Below are 19,187 nucleotides of genomic sequence, written 5' to 3'. Positions count from 1 at the left end.
TGTTTCCTTAAGGACAGAAAGAAGGAAAAAATTCAGAAACCATAGTCAAGAAGTAAAGAAAATCTCCCAAGATGCTGGGAGATCACAGAATTATGTATTGATAATCAAGGCATATCTCAATAAAAAAACCCAACAAATGCACAATGAAATTCAATCAATTGCTTACATTAGCCATCGTATTCCTTTTCGCATCAGCTCCTGGTAAAGTAGCAAAGAACTGGCAACTCTACAGGCATAACATACGATACCTGTTACTGCCTGGTGGAAAAACCAAACAACATTAGTACTAATCTGTCATTCTCTTAATAACTGTTTCGAGTCAATTAATCATAACAAAGCAACACAGATTAATGAAAGAAAGAGCAACATGAAGATGGTGGTTTAAAACACATAACTTTGCCTAAACTTTAGTTGGGAGATAACTCATTATGGAGGCAGAGATAAACACAGTGAGTGAGTTTTTCCAGTTATGCTGAAATATCTGTTAGGGATGAAAATAAGTCTCTTATAAACAAAAATAACACCACTTACTCTCAGGATTTAGTTTAATTTCTGGAAAGTCACAAGTACATTTCTTCAGTAGTTTCGGAATTAAACACATACATTAAAAGAAACTTGTAAAAAATTACATGTTATTATATTCTAAGGCTAGGGACTCTCTTCATTCGCCTAACTCCACTAACAAGTTTGCTCCATTATTTAGAATTGTGAACAGTTTCGGAAATGATAATTTACAATATTTTAAATAATTACTATTAACGGATGACTTTCTGTTTATTAATTCTAAAGACTTCTAGTATTCAGAGAGACGTAAGCTTTCAGGACTACTGTGCTTGAATACAAGGCTCCTCAGCAGCCAGTACTTCATAGGCATAGTGTAAATGGTGGTCACACAGTCAAAGCATGGCAATGCATACGTTCAGTAGTTTTAGCAAAATGACCAAAGAAGTGAAACTTCTACTTGTCTCCCACAGATTCTGAAAACTTGCAAGAGAGGCAAAAAAAATTCCACTCTCCTGCAGAGTCCGAGACTCTTCTCTATAGAGAGAAAGATGGAAGTTACTTTCCTTACATTAAGTTTTGCACTATCACAGGGGATGTTACGAATCTTCTAGCTAACTTCAGGACTCCAAAGTGGCAGACTCCTTTTTCCCCCCATCAGTGAATTATGCAGTAACAATGCACTTGGACTTCAGAAGGCTGTTTTTTGGGTTTGTTCTTTTTTTAAAAAAAATATACAAACATATTTTGTATACAAATTATGGCTTTAATATACTTTTGGAGCCCTTGTTAACAAACACATTTCTATCAATCAGAATTCTCACTAGCATATTAAAAATAGTTTCATTAACATTATTCATCTGAAAATCAAGTAGCTTTCATTTCAGTATCATTATCTGAGACAGGTATATAGATTAAAATCATAAATACTCACTTTAGCCATACTGGCATCCCCATCCAAATCATAACGCTGATGTACTTTAGGAAGTAAAACTGAAACATAAAACAAACACCTGTATTTTCTTATTTTCTATCAGAGACTTCAAAAGTTCAGACTGTTTCCCCTCCCCTCCCTACCCTGTATGCTGTTTTTATGTCTATCTACATGGATTTTCACCTAATCTGTTCTGTTTCATCTGTTACTGCCAAGCCTTTTAATGTTGTGTGGTTCTCATGCACGCCTTCAAAACCAGCCTGTGTCTTAAATGTTTTAAATAACTTGGTATCTTCAGCAAACTGTCCTTCACTTCCTTTTTCAGACTCACTTTTGAACATGCTGCACAGCACAGATTTCATGCAGGTGTCCACTAGTGGTGTCTCTCCATTGAGAAAGCCAACCATTTCTTTCTGTTCTTCAGCCCTGTGTTTGCCTGCATGGGAGACCGTTCGCTCTTATCTCACGGCTGCTTTATTTCATTGAGACTCTTAAGTGCAGGACTTCACCACGTAGCTTTTTAAAAGCTAGGGTAGCCTCTATCAGCTGAACCTCCTTTGTTCTCACATTCATTGACTCCTTGGAAAGCTCTGACACAATATAAAGGCCCTGTTGATCCTTACACAAACAGCTCACCTACTCAGATTCTTTGGCACCTCTGTGTGAGTGCTAGCTGGCCCCAGCAGTCAGTATGTAGGACATACGACAAAAGAAACACTGATCTCTCAACTGCAGGTGTGCCCTCCAGCACACCTCTTATAAAAAAAGGCTCTGGCAAAGGGCCCTCTATAAGCCTCTCAGTGATAAATGGAAATGCAAAAACTTAATTCCTTTCTTTCTGTTTTGGCATTACCTTATCTTCTAAGCAAATCTAAGTTGTTAAAACTTCCTCTGTTAACCAAAAGGCTAACCATGTTCATGGCAAATTAAAAAAAAAAAAAAAAAAAAGGGGGCAAAACTCGAATTTCCACTTAGTGAGTAATGGAACAAAAGAACAAGCTTTGAATTACATTCTATAATGTTCCTTTCTATTTGATAAAAGTGTCATACTTCAAAAAATTTCAGAACTCTGTATGCCCCACTACACCTTAACACATAAATGCTCAGGCTCAGAGCACTAGGAACATTACAAGCAGCTGCTGGTCTGTAAAAATATGCTGGATACTCAGCACTTGTGAAAAAAATTGGACTTCACACTTAAAACTTCAGGCATCAACAGAGAAAATTTTCAAACATTATTTCTAAGACATAACAGACACAAAACAATAATTAAATAATCCAAACTATTTACAAAGGATAGCTATAAGAAAGGGGAAATTACTTTCATGTACCTTCTTCATAGATTAATCCGACAATGTTCACAGCCTCCCTGCTTACTACAAAGATAGGATTCTCCTCAGTTGTTCTGGGGAAGTGCTGTGCCAATCTGCCAGGCTCTAGTATTAAACGCCGACCTTCATATAGTAGTTCTTGATTCTGAGATGGTATTTTTGTCTGTTTGTAGACCAACTCATGAAATATAGCAGCTCTATAATACAAATACGTTCAGTAGTAGACTCAGTACAACAGTTCAACAATTCAGATTTTGTACTACTTAAATAAAAATTCCTTTTACTTCTGATGAATTAAGAACCAGTTTTCTACATAAAGCATTTGACTTATAAGCAGAACAAAAAGCAGCACACTGCTGAAGACTTCAGGTTGCTCTGTTATAAAAATAAATGCTATTTCCTGCAAAATATCAAACTTCCCTTTCTACCTCTGATTTTCCACCAAAGCATGTCTCTGTAAACAAACTTGCTTTGGCCCGAAGTCTGAAGGTCAGTAAAAAACAGGCAACACCAGATGAGAGGAAGGAAGCATACTTTAGTGTTCTCAGGCATACCCATTTCTTCAAAGGAGATGGATGTCTCTCTCCAAGAGAAAAGTCTTGTGCTTTACACGTCAGAAAGCACACACCTTAAATTCAGCCTGTAAGCTAACTGACAGCCCAATTACCTCCTATAACAGCAGTGATAAGGAAAGCCAAAGACAATTTTGTATTTTATTTCCAGCAATCAATGGATATAAGGCATAAGACTTTATAACAAACTTTCCCTCCCTGACAAAAAAACCAAAAACCAAAACACCAAATCAACAAACAAAAAAACTCTAACAAAGAAAAAACCCCTTAACTGCACTAAGAGGAAGGACCAATTTGCCTCCCGTGCAGCACTAGTACACTGTCACTTCTTAATACTACAGCTAGTATTCAAATAATCATAAAGGTAAATGAAATAAAACAAATTTAAAAAAATAAAGTACAAATAGCAATTTGAGCTGCAAGCAACATCTCTCTGCAAAAATATAGTGCTCGGGCTCTCTCAAAATACAAATGACAAAAAGAGAAATTGGAAGAGGTCAGAACTGTATTTATATATTTGATGAAAACTGTATCTGTTCTCATATTAGAGAATAACGCACGCTTTGTATTATTTGTAATAAGGCAGAGAAAAGGCACTTATTTTTGTATCAAACTGTAAACCAGATTTTACAGCTTTTAACATCAGCACTTGATGACCATAAAGTGAACTCCATATAACTCAGAATCCTAAATCGTACCAATTACAACTTCAGAAACCCTGTGAGAGTTTTATGTCAGACAGATGACATGCACATTTTGTATTTTTGAGGACGAGATAAGAAAAGCAACAGCTGAACGCAGTCTCTGGAAAACTATTTTGTAAATAAGAAACATATACAAATGTGGAATGATTCTGTATCATTAAGAGCACAGACACATTGTAACACGTCAAGGATTAAGTCTGCATTCTGTCACTGATTAAGACCAACTTTAGCATCAGTTAATTTGACCTTCAATGATTTTATTTTTATTAGAAATATTTTATGATCAACATGCTTCTATGCGCTGTGAATACACAGAAGAATTATAATTTCACTTCCTCAGATAAACCGCCAAGGAAAGGGTACTGAATTTGTAACACTGGTGAACTCAGGTGACAGTAATGTTTCCCTGAATAAAGAGCAAAGAAATGAAAATAGACAGAGAGCACACTTACGTATTATAGCTGTGAATATAAACTTTGTGCAAGGTCATCTGCTGTAGTGAAAAGATGTGGATTATTATTCGGTGCAGTATGTCACTAGTCTCTGCAAAGAACTGGTCAAATCCCCAGCATTTTTCCTGGTCTGCTTCAAGAATATTTGCAAGGACAGGCGTGAGCAGTACCTGCAGACCCCTAGAAGACACCAGGAAGAGACAAGACAACTTGGATCTACTTGGATCTTTTCACCTTGTAACCAATTGCAATACTTCATTGGATTTCTCTCATGAATGCAAATCTATTATTCCTTGAAGAATATCCAGAGCTTTTTTTTTTTTCTTTTTCCTCTACTGAACAACAAAATGTTTTATGGTAATATTTATTGTTTTTCATTAATACACATACTTTATCTCTTCCCGTTGTAGGCTCAACTATTTTTTCCTTGGCTTTTGACAAATTTCATGGGCATTGGAAAAATGGCATGCAATTTAAGAAGTCTATATTGTAGAATTAAGGTCACCTTCTACCACTGCTGAGCCTTTTACCCAGCTCACCCCACACACTTACCACAGTTTATCACTTTGAAGGAAGCTGCTACCATTTATGATTTGCTGACTGAGCTGCTTGTGCGAGCACACTGTGTTGCTTTCAATCAAAATCAGCTGGGTCAGCAAAGGCTCATTATTTAAATTGTCAACACTAACAGAATTCATCCTGATTGAGATGGGGCTAAATAAGTACTCCACATATGCAGCTCAATTGCTGCAAAGAAAAATGTGCAACTATTGCCTTACAGTCATTGCTATTCTAGGAGAAAGGCCAACTTAAATTTCTTGCATTTCTACTTTGAGAATCTGAATTGCAAGGAACTTTATGGATCCTACTCCTGTGTTATTAAACACAACTTCAAAGTTTTAACATTATGTACACGTCAAACCTGAACCCAGTGCCATTGAATACACTGTACCATTGTACCCAGTACATTGTACCATTGTACCACTGTACCCAGTACCTGAACCGGTACCATTTTGAAGCAAGTTCCAGTTGCTTATAAGCGCATTAGAGGTCAGGTGATGCTGTGCTCAAACTCACTTTAGTACTAAACTTATAACTAACTTATAACTTTATAACTATTTAAACACTACTTGAAAATATTACTGTAAACAGATGTTTAATGAAAAAATCTGCTTGTTATTTAAAGCACTTCAATTATATGGAATAAGCAGAGGAAGCAACTGAGCAGTATCATGAAAAAATATATACGAATTGCAAGTTCTGCACAGTATAAACCAATGAATTGATATAAACCAGACTTTCACTCTACAGCTCTTATGGATCTACATATTTCAGAAAAGTTTGTTTCTGGCGTCACAGAACAATTTCTTTCTCACTATACCACGCAAGAGTAGTAATTTTAAAATACTGAAGAAGTCTCAGGAAGATAAATAGGTAAGTGGGAGTTGTTTTTAGGATCATATTGTGATTAGATTTGCCATGGCTGTTCCTACTTAGTATTATGACACATGAAGCAAAAATATGATGATAAAAAAAAAAATCTAAAAAGTACCATGAGAATACATTAAATGTGCTGATGCGAATTGTTTTCTAGCAAAAACGCAAGTCTCTGAACTGTCTTTTCTTCATCATATCCTTCCTACTGCCTAATCTTTGTAATGTCTGAAGTCATATTCTTACAAGAAAGGGGGGCCATCAATTCAAAGTTTAATTCTTAAATCTTCATACTCCTTCCTGAGGGTGGAGAAAATGTAGTAGCAATCTTTCTTATACTCACACCACTTCTGATTCTCAGGTACTCTTTTGTAAATTAGTAGCCATAAAACTATTTGGACAGATAGGAAGAAAAAACACCCGATAACCTAATAGTAGACTGTACCGATCTATTGAAGAGTTCAAAGAGAACAAGTGCAACAGTTAGATCTCTGTTCCAAAGACCGAATCCTGAAAGAATAACTGGAAAAACCCAATCAAGCAGCACAGAAACACTCTGTGAGAAGTTCAAACTTACTTTGAAAGACTACAAGAAACGGGCATCTCCCAACTCCATTCAATTGGTCCATTTTCTGCTTTCTGTATTCCAGAAATAGCACCAGAAGGCTTTCCAGTGATTATTTTATACCTGCAATACATTATAAAAATAAGAGACTTCAACTACTACCTCTTATACATAAATAGGTCTAGTAACTAATCCTCAAAGGGGTATCAATAATACAAATCTAAACAACAGATTGGCCGAAATTTGTAGGTGGTGCAATAATTAGGAAGCTTCACTTACAAGCTGACAGAGTGGTGCTAAAATAGTAAACAATGAAAAGGAAACACTTTCGGCTACATTGAAGAAGCAACTTTGTCCACCTCAGATTTGGGAGGAATTAGGAGATGTTTCAGGCATCACTGAAGGAAGCGGAAGTTTTTTCACAAGTGTTAATTAATCACAGTCAGATTTCCAAGGCATTTTCAATCTAGGCATTTACAAGACTAACTTCTAGCATGTTCCATGGCAAGAGATGACATTTGGCCACCACAAAGTCACTTGGGGATAAAGAAGGCTTTGAGAAATTACTTTAACTTGGAAACATCTAGCAATTTGGATACAATTTGGCATTGGCTAACTTTGTACTGAACACGCTAGTATTTCTCAAATTTCTCATGAAAATAATCAGAAGCAATAGACTTTTTGCAGCAGAAAATTTCAGTTGTGCATTCTCTTTTGGGAGGATGAGGTACATACGAAACATACGTTCCCTGCTTATCTCCCAAGTAGATACAATAGCAAGAATGCCTGTGGGATAATCACAGTTTCTAAAATTAAGGAAATTGGAGTCAGCTTTGCAAGGAGTAACAGAACAGAGATGTTAATGGTCTATCAGATTTCCCAAGTACCACCTTGCTTTATTTTTCAAATGCAACACACAGAACAACAACAACATAGAACTAGACTAAGATGAAAGAGGAATCAATTCCAACCATGACATCATAGACGCAACTTCTGTTTCCCATTCAGGAGCTACCCCTGTTATCTTAAGCCACAGTCCACAACTCTGCTACTCCAAAAATATCAGTCTCATGGGTAGCGCGTGCATTTCAAGACTGCCTGGGAAGACAATCATTTAAAGGACAACAAAAACTTGCAGCACTGAAAACCCATTTCAGAATATCATAATTTTGCCTGAATATCCAAGTTACACACACGACACTGCAACAGACCAGCCTAGTGACATAGTGAAGGAAAGATGCGTGGAAATACGTCAGTATTTTGGGGGAGCTCTGATGCTTAATTCAGGTCTTAAGGTGCCACACAGTAAAATCCTTGTTGAAACAGAATGTTTGTACTAGTTTTGGCTGGAATAAAGTTAATTGTCTTCACAGTATCTCATATGGTGCTGTGTTTTGGATTTGTGACCAAAACAGAGTTGATAACAAGAGGATGCTTTATCCGTTACCAAGCAGTGCTTACACAGCATCAAGGCCTTTTCTACTTCTCACACTGCCCTGCCAGCGAGTAGGCTGGGGGTGGGCAAGAAGGTTGAAGGGGCACACCAGGACAGCTGACACCAAGGGATATTCCATACCATATGGCATAATGCTCAGCAATAAAACCTGGGGAGGGAAATTTGCTGCAGTTGCTCAGAGACTGACTGGGCATCAGTTGGCTGGTGGCGAGCAATTGGGTTTTTTTTTTCGCATCATTCATTTTTCTCGGTTTTGTTTTCCTTTGGGTTTAGAGGTGGGGCTTTTTTGTTGTTTTTTTTTTTTAATACTTATTAAACTATCTTCATCTCAACCCACGAGTTTTCGCGCTTTTACCCTTCCAATTCTCTTCCCCATCCCACTGTGGGGGAGTGCGCAAACAGCTGCGCGGTGCTTAGCTGCCTACTGGGGTTAAACCACAACAAAGTTAAAGAATGTTTTTCCTTAAATATTTTCAGTATTTTAATGTTTACAGTATGTGTGTAGGATTTCTTGATAAAAAGCATTTCATGGACTGACTTAATTTACAAACAGATAAAATTCTCCTTCTAAATTACCTACATCACTTCCTTGTTTCTACGAGGTCCTTCAAAAGGTCGGAAAGGCAAACTCCCTGTTGCAGCATGGTAAAAGGTCACCCCAATGCTCCACAGATCAACCGTTGCTCCATACTTTTTCTGATGCTCTTTCCTCAAAACTGCTCGCTCATACATATCAGGATGCTAAAGAGAAAAAAAAAAAACACCAGAAAAAAGTTAGAATTGCTTTATGAACAATATAAAGAACAAAAAAACTATCATTTCACAGCAAGATAATTTGTCATTCTAAACTTTCATCTGTTTAATTGAAATGCAAAGTTAGTTTGTATCACTGAATTTGCTGAAGTTATTCTGACAGAATATCGCTACAGTGCTCCTAGGTAAGAGAGCCATTTCTATTAAAGGTTTGCAAAAAATATTTTAAAATTTAGCTAAAGATTGCCCACTAGAATAAGACACCACTAAAGAAGAGCAGAAAGCCAGTATTCCTCCAGATGATTTTGAAACAACAGAAACAAACTTAGAAAAAGATCCACAGCAGAGGAGATTATCAGTTATGATACTACCTCTGGGGGGGAAACATGGCAGGAAGAAAATTATGCCTAAAATGCTTGTATTGATGCTTCTCTGCCTGCCTCTCTTTGGTTAACTAAGATATCAAGTAAGTGTATCTTAACTTCACCTAACATCAATAAAGTAGCTCAAATACAAACTGAAAAACATCTACAGAGATAAAGGCAAAGACATTCATAACTAAAATACTGTTGTTCTTCCTTTCACACAAATCAACAGTGGAAGGTAGACCTAGAAATTATTTAAAGGCTACCGTGCCCAGATCAGCAGCAGAACTGGCATGACCCAATATGAAAAAGGTGGAAAGTTATAAATACAATTATAATACAAAGGTTTAAACACTAATGCCCAACAGTCTGACCACCACCTATTCAACTCTCATCACAAAAGGCCCCAGGCTTCAAACATTTCTTCAACAGAAAGTGAAATCATATGGGCTTACTAAATACTCTTCTGTGCCATAGAGAGAAACAAATTGTTCATCATCTTCAAGTTCTCTTGCAGCACCAAAGTCTGTAAGTTTGTAAACAGACTGACCATCTTCACCTATAACACGCATTATATTGCCTGGTTTGATGTCACGGTGCACTATTCCATTCTCCCGGAGATGATTCATCCCAGCCACTTCAATAAAAAAAAAAATAAATACAGAATTTATATATGCATCTTGACACAGACTGCACAAGCACAGAATTATAACTGAGGATAGGAAAACATATGTGTTTACTTTCTCACTGGGAAACAGAAATGAGAAAGGACGCTCAATTAACAAAAAAAATCAGGACCAGAGAATATTCTAAGGATTTTTGCCTTTTTTTCTTTTGAACAGCTAAATTACAGTTTTTCTTGCTCTCAGCAGCATCTTTCCCATGAAGTAATGGAGGAAAATTTTTGTAACCGGCAGACACAGGTAAACCTCATTATTTTTCTAATTTACTCTTCTGAGTTTAATTATCACTAGGAGTCAGTCCAACGTGTGACAAATAATCTTGAAACAAACAAACAAATAGAGAATTATAGGAATGCTTTAAACAGAAATGGCTTCTTAATGCAGATATCTGTACCAATATAGACATAAATAAAAGATCTGACTCCGTATGACATATTAATTTGTTCCATTATAGAATCATAGAATTGTTTAGGTTGGAAAAGACCTTCAAGATCATCAAGTCCAACCGTTAACCTAGCAACGCCAAGTTAGCACTAAACCATGTCCCTCAGCCCTACATCTAAATGTCTTTTAAATATCTACAGGGATGGCGACTCCACCACTTCCCTGGGCAGCCTGTTCCAATGCTTCACAACCCTTCTGGTGAAGAAACTTTTCCTAAAATCCAGTCTAAACCGCCCCTGGTGCAACGTGAGGCCATTTCCTCTTGTTCCAATTAGTTGACAGTCATTCAAATTCCTCATCTCTTGTTGTTTCAAGATAAACAAAACAAGTTTGTTTCAGTCAATGAATTAGACTAAACAGCAAAGTCTACATACCCACATCTCTCAAAACAATTAAGAACTCAGACTCTGGCAAACCAAAGGCATTAGATGGCTCCTCTAAAACTGTATATAAACTCCCACATGGGCAAAATTCCATAACTAGTACTTTGTGTCTAGTCGTTGTCTGGAAAAAAATAAAAAAAGATTAAGTCTGTGACTATTATGAAAACAATGGCAGAAATTACATATAACCACAGGATCTTCCTTTCACAAAAAGAAAAATAAAATCTGTGGCTAGACCATAAATCCCATCCTGGTGATCTTCTTCAAAAGAAGCACAGGTGAATTTTTTTTATTGTTTCACGCATTCTAACTTGGAGGGGGGAAAAAAATTAAGAAAGCCTCAAGTTCTAGGCACTTGGAGAGTTGACAGCAATATTGACAGGTAGACAAATGAGAAACTGCAGTACAGAAGAGCAGACAGCAGCAATTGTCCTTCTTTCCTCTTTACTAATCTCAGTATCTGGGTCATTTCAAGAAATCAGTCTCAGTTTCAGCGCAACTACTGGAACTCATACTAACATACAGTTCTACATGTCCTATGTCATTATTTTAGTTGGTTGCAAAGCAAAAGCATAATATTGTCAGGATTACTGAAACACCCACAACTATCAGTATGTATTAAATATTCATACATGTAGATATCTTAAAAATCCGAATTCAAGATAAAGCTTAGGATAGCGGCTTCTTGAGATGGCTTTGAAGAATCATAACTTGTGCCTAAACACTGAAAGCAAGCATATCCTTTCAACAACAAAAAAAAAAAGAAAGAAAGAAAAAAAAAAATGGTGGTGGTTGGATCAGAGTACTTACATCATCATATATGTTACCATTCTTTAAAAACATAACTTTTTCCTCTATAGTTAAGGATAAAGCATAAAGACAGTTACTGTGGTTACAACCATGCATCTCAGATCACAACTACAACAATTCATTACCTCTTCTTCGATGGCAAACAATTTGACAATGTTCTTATGATTTAGTTTCTTCAACACTTCAAACTCTCGCATCTGAACATCCACAGGACGAAGGAAACTTATACTGTTAAATACTTTGACAGCATATAAATCCCCAGTTTTCTGTTCAAAACAAACAAGTGACTAATCAAACAGAAGTGTAAGATTGTAAAGGTACCCGTTATCCAAGCATTTTGAGATCTTATGTTGTGCATACGAGCATACCCATATTACAAATAGTTCAAAATAGTATTTTGCATTAAGGTGTTAAGATTCTACTAAAAAAAATTTTGTGTATGCTGGTTGAGTTTAATATAGACTAGAAGCAAACAGACTAGCAGAATGGAAACTCAACATTAACCCACAAAATCTAAGTGTTTTTTAAAAAAGAATAGTTAGCATAAGAAAGGCTACACATTTAAGAACGACCCGTAAACTTAACTGAAAAATAACTTTTCAGCAAGAGGTAAGCAAGCCACTTGCACAAATCAATGAGACACACACAGACTACAGTTGAGAGTCTTGGATTGCTTAAGAGACAACTTTCAGAAGCTGAACGTTGCTCTCTCTTTATTGTTCTGTTTATACTGATAAAGCAGTATTTTGTTTTTTCAAAGAAGGAAGCGTCAAGCACTACATACCACTTATCCAAAATCCTGAAGCAATTCAAACCCACGTAATAAGTGACAGGAGCACAGTCATGAGCTTAATCAGAGACTTAAGTTCTCAAGTGGGACTAAGCCCCAACATGCTCAGGCACCCACAGCACCAGCTGACAGTGCAACTCCTGTCCCTCTTACGGCAAAGTACCTCCCTGCACCCACTCTAGGAATAAGCTTACATTGGCAGTCTTGTGTGCAACAGATTCTTTCTAAGGACAAAGCTTTCCTGTGCTTAGACTAGGTGTGTTGCACAGTACACTTCTGTGCACTACTGGTGCCCAGGTAAAAGTTTTCTCCCATTGAGAAGGAGCTGCAGGTAACGTGCTCAGACTTGTGAGGGTGAGGAGAAGTGCAACCATGAAACCATAAGCTTTACACGGGAATCATTCTGTGTTGAAAATCACTCACCCAGAAAAGCACATTAGCTGCTAAATTACTGCTTAATGTTGCTTCACAGTTACATGTGGAGCATAGAAAACACTGTAGCTTATATATAACTTCATGTTGATTTCACACAGACTGTCATTACTATAAGAGACCGTTATTTTCACAATTATCTTCGTTTTGTGAGTCATACCATGAAATTCATAGGAATGGCCTGACCTACACGAGTAAGGTCATTTTATCCCCTCACTCAGGTTACAACACACACATCAGTATATTATTTACATGGCAAAACTGCTGGAAGATGTACTATTTTGTACTGATTACTCAAGGCATGTCACCAAGAACACAGTAACCTAGACATGTATGAAGCATTGACTTTCAGTCTAAGATTAACAGCAACTTCATCTGATATGATAATATGTTAAGAATATTTTGCTTACAGTACAAAATCATAAGAAACAGGTTTTAAATGGAGAGTAAAAAACTATGACAAGAGAATTTAACAAAGACAAAAATAACATATCACGTAATAAAATCTGATAAGACTTTTATTCCTATTTAAATTCTTAAGCAAGGAGTATAAAAATTTTTTCCATAAAATTGAAGAATGAAGGAACGAAGAATTAATAACAGTTAATATTTTACAAGGACAAATAATATAATATTTAAAAAATCCTCAGAAATAACTGTAGAGAACTCTAATTCAATGGACGATTATTAAAAATTAAAAACTAAGTATGAATAGCTACAAAGATATATTTGCTTTAGGCCTAAATCTTGAACGGTTTGTCGTTGATTTCATGACGCTATTTACATGTGAAAAATTTTCAATTTTACATGTTACTCAGATTAGTAATTCCTCACTAACCTTATGTCGTCCCCGGAAAACATTTGCAGTAGCTCCCTGTCCTAGAATGTCAGACAACAGCCACAGGTAATTTGAAGTGCTCTGCATCTTTGCTCTTTGATTAGACAGTTTTCTTTTTCACCTTAAAAACAAAAGGTTACATGTATTGAATTATAATTTAGTGAAATACACAAAAGGAACTGATTGTAATTAGAAGGAAAAAACCATCACCCAACCACAACTCCAAAGACATACAAAAGTAATTAAGAACCACCAAGTAGAGAAATAAGAGGTAAAGCAAAGAAACAAACCCAAGCTAGCTCAATAATCAAAACTAATGCCATAGACGCAACACCTCTCTGCATTTGAGGTCTTTACTTCCCAAACTTTGTTTGAAAAAATCAACTGGAAAAGTGAAAGCTTTATAATCCTGTATTGGGTTTGCATGGCAAGGTTTTGGTAGCCGGAGGGGCTACAAGGGTGGCTTCTGTAAGAGCTGCTAGAAGCTTCCTCTTTTGTCTGACAGAGCAGCTGGCTCCAAAGATGGACCCACTGCTGGCCAAGGCTGAGCCCATCAGTGACAGTGGTAGCAACTCTGTGACAACATATTTAAGGGGGAAAAAAACCCCCTGCACAACAGCAATTGCAGCTGGAAAGAGGGGTGAGAATATGTAAGAGAAACAACCCTGCAGACACGAAGGTCAGTGAAGAAGGAGGGGGATGAGGTGCTCCAGGCGCTGGAGCAGAGATTCCCCTGCAGCCCATGGCAAAGATCATGGTGAGGCAGGCTATCCCCCTGCAGTGCATGGAGGTAAACAGTGGCGCAGATATCCACCTGCAGCCCACGTCGGACCCCACGCCAGAGCAGGTGGATGTGTCCAAAGGAGGCTGTGACACCATGGGAAGCCCATGCTGGAGCAGTCCATTCCTGAAGGCCTCTGTCCCATGGAAAGGACCCATGCTGGAGCAGTTCACGAAGAGCTGCAGCCTGTGGGAAGGACTCGTGTTGGAGAATTTTGTGGAAAACTGTCTCCCATGTGAGGGACCCCACGCTGCAGCAGAGGAAGACTGTGAGGAGTCCTCCCCCTGAGAAGGAAGGTGCAACAGAGAGAACATGTGATGAACTGACTGCACACCTGTGCCACTTGGAGGGAGGAGGCAGAGAAATTGGGAGTAAAGAAAAGAAGAAGGGAAGAAGGGAGGGGTCGGGTAAAGACGTTTTAAGATTCAGTTTTTATTTTCTCATTATCCTACTCTGATTTTGATTGGTAATAAATTAATTTCCCCAAGCTGAGTCTGTTTTGCCCGTGACGGTAATTGAGGAGTGATCTCTCCCTGCCCTTATCTCGACCCACGGGCCTTTCGTTGTATTTTCTCTCCCCTGTCCAGTCAAGGAGGGGTGTGATTGAGCGGCTTCAGTGGGCACCTAGCATCCAGCCAGGGTCAACCCACCAAAAGTCCCTTTTCTGTTGTACAGAAGTGTTTAAATGATACAGTAGCAAAACCTATAAGAAAGAGTCAAAAACACATGCACAACATCTTTTGAAAATATGCAAGACCTGTAATCAAATTCCATTATTCAATATATATATATCAAGGAACAGACACTAGCAATGATGGCAGATAAGTATACAGATCTTTTAGATCACGTTGTCTCTGAAGTTGCACTTCAGCACAACTGTAAAGGGACTGGATTAACTACTTATAAAAAGGCATTTTTACATGAGCTAGATGAAAATCAAAATTAACAGAAGTATTTTCAGCTACTTGCTAGAACGACCAATTACTACTGGAAGAAATTAAGGGACATTTCTCTCATTTCTAAAATTTCACGTTTGGTATGTTACATCATTTCTAGAGAGACAGCCTGGCTTCCCCACCATTCCTGAAATGTAAACTGCCAGATACTCAGGTCTTCACAGATTCAAGGGAAGGAGAAAAAAAAATTTTGATTAAATTAAAATTATTTAAAAAAACCATTAGAACTGCCAGATTTCCCCCCTTGCCAAAACAGCAGGAGCTGCAGGTTAATAGCCTTACCTTTTTGGCTTAATTAAAGCACTGATTTTGCCATTAAATTTAGCAAAAGGCTCTAAGGTCAAAGATGTAGCTTCCTGGATCTAAAGATCTTAAGAGCAAAACAGCAACCGGACCAGGGGAAAGTTCTACAGCAGCAGCCTTTCCTCACAGCCTAGCAGGATATCCTGCAGCAGCCTGCGTTAGTTGACAAGAAACAGTTAACATACTCAAAAGAAACAAAACCCCTTTCCTGTAACTACTGGAAGAAGTTCGACAGAATTTCCTGTGCATGTTTACGACTAGAAGGTGATTGAGAGCTCCTTGGTGCACAAGATGACACGGCCAGAAGCCTTACAGCAGCAACACCATTTTTTAAAATCTAGATAAAGTTCTCAATGCCTAGAGAAGAAAGGTTTTATCTCAAATCCGAACCAAAGAAAAACAACACCACACCCTAAATCCTTAGAATTCTGATTTAACTCTGACACAACAATGTGCAACAGCAGAATAAGGTAACTTCTCCCAGCTAGCAGTTACTGTAGATGCCAAAGTGCTATCTATGATGCAGGCATAGAAAGTAAGAAAGATGTCTGCAAGTAAATAATGCATAGCCCACTGTAAACCATTTGAAAAATCTCTGAATTAAAAAATTCCTCATAATTAAAACCCTGCTTGTAACAAGCCAGCTAGCACGTTACCAGTAAACATGTATTTTGTCATTTATTTCAAAGCAACATTCGTAAGACCCATAGCAAGATGCAGAAACGTTAATCCTTTCTAAGCAGACAGAAAACGTGCAGAAGGATCAAGTAAACAAAGAGTTTCTTCAACTATGTCTATTCAAATACCAAAAATTTTAGCAGCCTATTAGAGACAGAATTATTACGTTGCCGAAAGTGACAAAGATGAGGTAGCTTATGTATGAGATCAGCTCTCTTCCTTTACCTTCTTACTTTCTAATTAAATTTGCATGAAGGTCAATAGGTGAAAACAGAACAAACGGACAGGTCTTTGACAGATGAGCCTAAATATCACGCAATGGATTTTAAAAAAACAGCAAGTCACTAATGGGTTCTCAAGGCCTGGTTTCTTTCACTCATAAAACCGCAGATATAATTATGCCAGTATTAATCCCAGGGTACATAACCAACGCCAAACCAAAGTCAGTGTTGCAATACTACACTTTTTATCGGCCAAAATAGTACTTTTATAATAATAACAAAGTCTACACTCTTTTAACAGCCTTCACTTCAAAGGCATAAAATCTCACTCAGCTTTGATTTTAATCTTCAAATTATAATAAATTTGATTCAATAACTTATATAACATGTTAGACCTCCTTTAGTACTTTTCCTTTCTGGGACTGATTCAGAACTGATCTTTGTTAAACAACCAGCATTTGTCGAGTTTTCTTTTTATGTCTTCCATTACTTTCCTAGATCAATTCACTAAGAGTTTCATATTTAAAAAAAAAAAAAATTAAAAAAAATCTCTGTGAGACTGGTCCTATCATGGTCCTATCACTCGATCCAACGCTGAACTTTCTATTTCTTCACATCTCACTTATTGTCATTAAGTCTGATACTAGATGAGTCCTCACATATCTAAAGGCATTTTTCTCTTACCAGCTGTTTGATTTATTGTCCCCCATGACTCATTAGCATTTCAAGGGTTTGGGGTCTGCTTTTTGGGTTTTTTAAATATTTTTCTGCTTCTGGTGATACTACTTTATTTGTCAGCAGGGGGGACTGTTATAGGAAAAGGCTGCATTGCTAACGTGATTTTTTTTTTTTTAAAAAACCCCAGTGCTTGGAAGCAGGAGTACTGTCTGCTTCTAATACGAAGAAGTTTGCTGTTACCCTAGGCATGAAGGATAGGCACACAAAGCAGGTAGTTCCCCTCTTAACAACTGCAATGCACAAGTTCACCGGGCAAGTGGGGACAGATGATGACGTTAAAGTGAAGGCTCTTTCTGTCTACAGGCAAGATCCTATATGCCACCAAAGACAACAGGCAAGGTGCTGAAGTTCTGAATAAATGTTATGTTAGCATTATGCAGTCTAGTAAATATGAAGGTTTTATACTTCCCTGTATGCCCTCTTTTAACACCTAGAAAATAAGTTTTTTCCCCTGAAGTTCCCGCTTTCTTCACCTAACTTCCCTCCAGGGGTTTCCAGCCCAACAGCCGGGATCTGAATGACCAGAATACCCTGCTCTGGGCTATACAAGGTGCTGCCTGAACCCACACAAAGCAGCACACGCTCCCAAAGGCCCACAAAACAAACGGCAAGCCTGGCTCCATTGCTGCTCATCACCAGGACTCTCAGAGTTTCCAGCCTGTACTGGGGGAAGAGGACTTGGCCCCTGTCAGGGATGGCAGCTCCTGGAAAGCCATGGAGGGCCACAGGCTTGCCCGAGCGACTCGGCCAGCCCCGCACCCAGAAAGGTGGGGCAAAGGAGGGCACAGTACCAGAGCTCATCTCCGCAACAGGGCACCCTTCCTGAGGTAAAAGTTTAACTACTTCTACAACCACGGAGGTGACGCCGCTACCTGAGGAAAGCTTTTACCCACACCGCAGGCAAACACAACGCTTCCCTTGGCTTTCTTTCCTCCCACCCCCCTTCCCATTACAAAAGTAATTTTCAGCTGCGACTCGCCGACATTCACAGGGATAACAGTCGTCGAGAAGGGGGAAGGGACGAGCCCCAGGCACGCCGCCGAGGCCGCAGGCCAGCCGTCGCCTCACCCCCACCCGCCCCGGGGCGGGGGCCGCTCCGCGGGGCGGCCTGCACGGCCGTGCCCGCCGCCGCCCGCGACCCTCCTCGGGAGGCGGCAGCTCTCGGGAAGGCCCCACCGCCGCCCCGGGAAACCGAAACCATCTCGCCCCAGCGCCGGCGCGGAGGGAGCCGCTTCCCCTCGCCACTGCCGCCGACGGCGAGGGGAGGCGGCTCCCTCCGCGCCGCCGCCGCCACCCACCTCAGCTCAGCACGACGCGGCCTCCCCTCACCCTGCCCTGCCCTGCCCTGCCCACCGGCCCCGGCCCCACGCACCGAGCCGCCTCTCGCCCTGCCTGCCCAGCGCCCCGGCCGCTTCCGGCTTCCTGCAGCGGCGCTGGGGAGGCGGAGCGGCAAGAAGCACCGCCTCGGCGGCCGGCAGCTCCTGGCACTTCCTCGCCCGGAGCTGGCCGACGGTGGGCTGAGGTGCGGGGTGGGCGGGAGGCGGCTGGCAGGGACCGGCCACGGCCGCCGCTCGCTCTGTGGTGATGAGGGAGCGGCGGCCCCTGAGGCGAGGGGACGGCGGAACAGGGAAACATCTGGGAAACGTGGAAAAGCGGCGGTGGGATGTTCCTTAAAAAATGGTTGAGTTGGTGTGAGGTTCAAAAGGAACTCGGACCGGCTCTGGTGAGATTTCAGCAGTGATTTTTTTTTGCTGCGTAACCGCCTTGGCGGTGGTTCCGTTTCTTCCCGCCTTGCCTGAGGTAACGCCCCTCCCGCCCCCCCGGTAAATGGTAAAATTTACAAGTTCCACTTATCCGTGTGAGATTAACCTCACTGACTGCTGTTTCAAGCGACATCCAGAAAAAAAATGTTACCCTGCCCTGTGCAGTTTTCCTCGGTTTCACCCTTTTTAAACCTCACGAAGTCTTCGTATTTTTCATAGACTGGTGCTCTCGTTTTTCACTTAAATGTCTAAAAGCAAGGTTCTTTGCTGACTTGCCTTTTTGTTATTTTACTGTCCAGT

The 19,187-nt window shown here is 39.5% G+C and overlaps 1 protein-coding gene across 5 annotated transcripts in view; it reads right to left on the bottom strand.

Annotated features, from left to right (window-relative positions):
- Positions 1 to 18,619, bottom strand: part of TBK1 (TANK binding kinase 1) — a 31,192-nt gene extending 12,573 nt beyond the window's left edge. For 2 of the 5 annotated variants that reach the window (XR_012585205.1, XM_074572296.1), the window contains exons 1-11: positions 18,497 to 18,619; positions 13,448 to 13,568; positions 11,513 to 11,653; positions 10,569 to 10,698; positions 9,523 to 9,704; positions 8,530 to 8,690; positions 6,506 to 6,616; positions 4,495 to 4,674; positions 2,767 to 2,963; positions 1,436 to 1,494; positions 167 to 258 (exon numbers count right to left, since the gene is read on the bottom strand). Coding sequence is in view for 4 of the 5 variants with exons in the window: in XM_074572296.1 (XP_074428397.1) it covers positions 167 to 258; positions 1,436 to 1,494; positions 2,767 to 2,963; positions 4,495 to 4,674; positions 6,506 to 6,616; positions 8,530 to 8,690; positions 9,523 to 9,704; positions 10,569 to 10,698; positions 11,513 to 11,653; positions 13,448 to 13,534 (1,340 nt within the window). In the remaining variant the exon portion in view is untranslated. Of the gene's footprint in view, positions 1 to 166; positions 259 to 1,435; positions 1,495 to 2,766; positions 2,964 to 4,494; positions 4,675 to 6,505; positions 6,617 to 8,529; positions 8,691 to 9,522; positions 9,705 to 10,568; positions 10,699 to 11,512; positions 11,654 to 13,447; positions 13,569 to 14,111; positions 14,131 to 14,261; positions 14,355 to 18,422; positions 18,442 to 18,496 lie in introns of those variants that run through there. The other 3 variants (XM_074572312.1, XM_074572303.1, XM_074572320.1) reach the window with 3 other exon arrangements.
- Between the last annotated feature and the right edge of the window lie 568 nt (positions 18,620 to 19,187).

The sequence above is a fragment of the Larus michahellis genome, chromosome 1 (genome assembly GCF_964199755.1).
Source record: "Larus michahellis chromosome 1, bLarMic1.1, whole genome shotgun sequence".
NCBI classification, from domain to species: Eukaryota; Metazoa; Chordata; class Aves; order Charadriiformes; family Laridae; genus Larus; species Larus michahellis.
This window is presented reverse-complemented; position numbering and strand designations above follow the sequence as displayed.